The 5,421-nt window shown below is 27.3% G+C and overlaps 1 protein-coding gene across 1 annotated transcript; it reads right to left on the bottom strand.

The window, feature by feature from the left end:
- Positions 1-4,079: 4,079 nt before the first annotated feature.
- LOC137829989 (ethylene-responsive transcription factor ERF098-like) lies at positions 4,080-4,853 on the bottom strand. The gene has a single exon (XM_068637045.1). It carries the CDS (start codon positions 4,705-4,707, stop codon positions 4,264-4,266), a length of 444 nt encoding a protein of 147 aa, XP_068493146.1. The 5' UTR covers positions 4,708-4,853; the 3' UTR covers positions 4,080-4,263.
- Positions 4,854-5,421: the final 568 nt, after the last annotated feature.

The following is a 5,421-nucleotide window of genomic DNA, read 5'->3' as shown; positions in this document are numbered from 1 at the left end:
AAAATACATTTCAGAATAATCTATTGAGTTTTGTTTTGAGTACTTGTCAAAAGCCAAATCTATAGGAGTTCTTGAAAAATGTTGGCACTCTCGTAGATTGATAAGTAAATCTTGAAAATGTGTACATGTCATAAGCAAATCTAGAGAAGAGGTTCTGCAAACACATTTGTATATCCTAAATAACACTGATGAGGTGTTACCTTACATAGATACACACAAAGACATTGTGAAATATAAGAATCCAAGACAACCAGAAAAATGGGTGTTAATTGAGCATAACAAAACTTTTAAAAGCATTAGAGTATGTGAGGACAACATGGTTAAAGTATTTTGTAACCGTGTATAACACCTTATGATAGATAAATTATTAAAATGACATAAAACTTTTTCATATATTAGGATTTTTTTTTGTAAAATGTTATAATTTGTTTTATGTATTTTTCATATTTAAATTATGATTTTAAATGTTTCTATTTTATGAAAATTGGATATTTTATGTAGGTTTGAGGTGTATAATAACAAATAAAACAATTGTTTTTTAAAAAAACACATATAACGACAGTTCCACCCACCTGGAACCGTCTTTAATTTTTTTTTTTTTTAAAAAGACACACTTATAACGACGGTTCCCAACCTTCTTTAAAATATATATATTTTTTTAAAAATTGTTATTTAATAGCCAAATTAATGACAATTGAGGAACCGCCATTATAATTCATTTATAACGACAGTTGGAAAATGGTCGTTATAAATGACTTATTTATAATGACACATGCAATAACGACAACTGCAATAACGACAGTTTGGAAACCGTCTTTATATGTCCTTTTTAACTGTAGTTAATGTGCCTTTTTGTACTAGTGCTAACTTCGAGCCCTTGAACCTTAGTACCAACAATTTCTCTCTTTGAGTCCTATTCCTCACTTTCAAACATTTGAAAGTTTCTTTCTTTGAACCCTATCCCTCACCCATCGAAACTGACTATTCGTACCCGTCATCAGTAATTGTCACTATCACCATGACTGCGAATCCTCACCGTCACCATCAGCCGTCAACTCAAAACTTCGTCAACGTCGATAGGTAACATTCATTTACCATTTATTAGGTTTGATTTTGACTCTACACTGATCTTTAGTTCTTTCTTTTTATAGTTTGATTTATATTTAGTTTGAGACAATAATTGTGGACATTAGGAAACAAGAACACCAACGAAATAGTTTGAGATATCAACATAATTCTGATCGATCTTGCACTCATTTGGAATTTGAGATTTCAAAAACTAGAGTTGCGTAAGTATTTACTTGTGAGAATATACATGTGGTGATACACTTGTTTATATAATTTTTTAAATTTCCCATGTTCTTATGGATGTTTTATTTCACAATTATGAAACATGGGACCATGATAATGTTTAGTGTGAGAATTTTTCTGAAACATAAATGACCTATTTTAATTAAGGGTAAAACTTGTGCACATATTGGTGTTTCACAAGTTTGAAATAGGAACCATGTTGGTGTTTACTGTGAGAATTCAATTACCCACCTTTAGGTTTTGTTTAGATTAGGGAGTAAATTTGAGGGAGTGGATTTGAGATGAATTGAAGAGAAAGTGTGAAGAAACTAAGGTTGTTTGGATTAAGGTAAATAGAGTAGAAAGTGTAGGAAAGTTTATGAAAATTTGTGAATGATGGGATAGATGTGATTGAAATTATATTTTTTAATTGATAAAAATATAAATTTAAAAATTTAAAAATTATTAAAAATTAATTAGATTTATTTATTTATAAATTAAATAACATTATTATTTTTTATCTTTATTTTTTATAATTATTATATAAATTTGTTTTTTTATTATTAAAAAATACATTTATTATTATTTATATTTATAATTTACTATAGATAATATGATTAATTATGTTATTTTATAAAAATATTTTTTTTATAATTTTAATTATATTTTATATGTTTGAATTATATTCCTATTTTAAATAAAAACAATAATAATTTAAATTTATAATAAAAAGAAACCTAAATAATTATATATATATATATATATATATATATATATATATATATATTTCACAGTACTTTCTTCGCAATTCTCTCCTAATTTACAAAGAAAGTTTTTAACCAACCAATATTTTTTTTTTTTTTTTTAGTATCTCGTTTTTCTTAATTTTCTTAGACACAATAAATATGTTCCTTTACTTGTCCAGAAGCAAACGAGGCCTTAGTATTTCTAGAAACTAAGTATCAATTAATTTTGAATATATATATATATATATATTTTATTTTTTATTTTATTTTATTTTATTTTATTTTATTTTGTATCTTTTACACTTAAAAATTGTTTCATGGCTGGACTCCGAATTTATATGTCGAAGTGGATATTAAGGAGGTGAAAACTTTAATACCTTTCAAATTTTTAGTTTCTATACAACATATATTTCTAGTTCATTATGGTTATAAGTGGAATTGTTCACATTTATTTTGTCTGGAAACTCATGGATGTATATTTTCTATTTTTACTAAATTTATATGTAATTGTAAAATAAAGAGGAAATAATTTATATATTTTTTAAATAGTAAGTTTTTAACTCACTATTGTATTTGTGTAATCAAGGTAAAGTAAAAAGGCAGCTCTTATCAGGACTTATAGTCATTGAGGAATAAATTCGGTGAAATAACAAAGCATATTAAAAGTAATTTTAAACATATTTTTATTTATTCTAGATACTAGATGTTAGAAGTGGTGGTAGCAAAACAAATTAGGACGTGCCTTATAATGTCCAAATATGAAATAAGTGATATTTTGACAATTTAATATTATCATTTTAATTGGCTTGTAGTTTTGAATACATTGACCATTACCAACTTTGTTATTTCAACAAATGAATAAAGTCATCTTTTGATTATAAATCTATGTTTATATTATTCAATTATTAATATATGAAATTTTAAAATAATATGAAGTTTAATCATATTATGAAATTAAATTATAAAAACAGAATTGAATAAAATATTAAAAATTATAAAATTAAAATAAAATATTTAATACTTGAATTACGATAGTCATAACTAGCGTAAAATAATTTATCATTTCATATAATAATGATTATTATAAATGTCATATTATACCGTTAAAAGTGACATTTAAAATTGTTGTTATTTACATTAAAATTGGTTTACCTAATTAAAAAATTTAATATTTATAACAGACATAAGTTACATGTTTAAAATTGTCACTTTATACAATATATTATATGGTATATGTTACGGCAATTCACAATAAACCATCACATTATACTTTGTGGCAGTCAAATTTGTGGCGATGCAAGGTACTACCACACAAGTATATTGTGAGACGGTTATAAACATCACTTCATATAAAAATAATCGTCACCACATACACTTTTTTTTTTAATGTTTATTGTATGATTTTTTTTTATTCTTTTTTACAGTTTATGATCACTTCTACAAACATTCCATGAAATTTCACCATGATTATCTTTTGATCTAATAAATTTTAAAGGATACCTATGAAGATGTGTAATTGTTACTTCCTTTATATGATTACTATATGGTGAAGCTATAATGCCATTAATTAATTAGAAATTCGATCTATAAATATTTTTTCTTGAAGGGATATTTCAGGGTCTCATATTCCCCTATGCTATACATTATTATTTGGCCACATTCTTCCTAATTAACTATCTATAGAGTGGTATGTTAACATTATTCAAAAAATTACTCTTATTTTACAACTCAATATATTATTATTTTAATTATATTTCTTTTTATTTTAATATAAATTAATAATATATATTATTATATTATTAAAGTAGATTGTGAATAGAAGTATTTTGTCTTAGTGTAAAAACTATATTTGTTTTGTTAATCTAAGAATTGCGTCCTTTGTTTAGTAGGTTTCTTTTGTTGTTAAGATTTATGTTTTATACAAACTATGTTGGATATATTATTTTTAATAAGGATGCAATGCACTGATTATTTAAAACATCAGAAAATGTATGGGTATGAACACAAGAAATCAACGACACACACAATGCCTAGCAAGCACTCTACCAAAAAACAAGGATATTCCATGTCTTTTTATTCCCATAACTGAGTTCTTACAATAATAACAAATGTTCAGTCTCATTTCCAAGAGCCTTGATGATCAGCCACAAACGCAAGTGAAACAAAATTAAATTAAATTAACAACAAATTTTCTTATTATCTCATGCCAGTTGATCTTTCTTGTCATTCACTTGAAGAGATGTCTGTTTTCCTGAAGGAGTTCTTCAAGCACCTTATTGTCCAAGAACTCCAACTCAAAAATATCATCATCACCTTGCATCATTTCAGGTCCCGCAAGGTTATCCATACAGTAAGAAGAATAGGAAGAAGAAGAAGAGGAGGAGGAAGAGGAAGAAGGAGGAACTGTTAAAGGCATAGGCAAAGAAGAGTTTGGATCAGGAGACTGGTACTCATTTGGGAAGTTAAGAATGGCTCTGTGGCCACGAAAATGAAAAGCAGCAGCATCATAAGCTCGTGCAGCTTGTTCTGCAGTGTCGAAGGTTCCAAGCCATATCCGAGTCCCTTTCCTTGTAGGGTCACGAATCTCTGCAGCAAACTTACCCCATGGCCTTCTCCGAATCCCTCTATACCGAACCTCAACATTTGAAACCGATGATCTTCCTCCCTCCATTAGCAACAAATCTAGAAACAGAGAAAGAAAGTGTTGGAAATTATTTTTACTGTGTTTGGAAAATGAGTGTGTCACGTATTGTATGGATGTAGATAGCAGCAGCAATAGTATTTATGTGTGCGCTTTGTGTTGTTCTTGGTGAACCTTGACCACAGGGTCGTATGTGACGGTTTGAATTTGAAGTTGAATAAATTCTGCAACTATATTATTAATTATTTTTAGTGTGTGCAAGTTGACATAAACGGTGCTTCGTGCATGTATGTCCAACATGCCTTATTCGCACTTGTCGTGTTCCTGGCCGCGCACGTGCCTCCATCATTCTTCTCATTTATAACCATTTTACTTTTTCGCTTTTAAATTCTCGGATCTGTCTCAAATATTCTAATCATACAGATATATTCAAAAATCCAAAGTAACAAGGAAATTTGGATTTAGATTGAGGAAGTTACAGGACAATTTCAATGATTATGTTGAGAAATTTCAAAATGCAATGGTTTTATGAGTATTTCTTACTCAAACAAACTTATTTGAGTTTATTAATTATAAGAAATATTTTCAATATAAAGGATCATCTAGTAGAGAGATTTATTACCAACTTCATGTTTGAGCTTATTATTAAGATGAATAATGAGTTCTAATATTACTTGTTGAAAATCTAAGAAAAAGAAACACCGAACAAAATCTTCATTAACAAGTTATGAATGGACCATACAA

Source organism: Phaseolus vulgaris, chromosome 7, assembly GCF_000499845.2.
Source record: "Phaseolus vulgaris cultivar G19833 chromosome 7, P. vulgaris v2.0, whole genome shotgun sequence".
Taxonomy (NCBI): domain Eukaryota; kingdom Viridiplantae; phylum Streptophyta; class Magnoliopsida; order Fabales; family Fabaceae; genus Phaseolus; species Phaseolus vulgaris.
The sequence above is the reverse complement of the archived record's forward strand: the minus strand, read 5'-3'. Positions and strand labels throughout refer to the sequence as shown.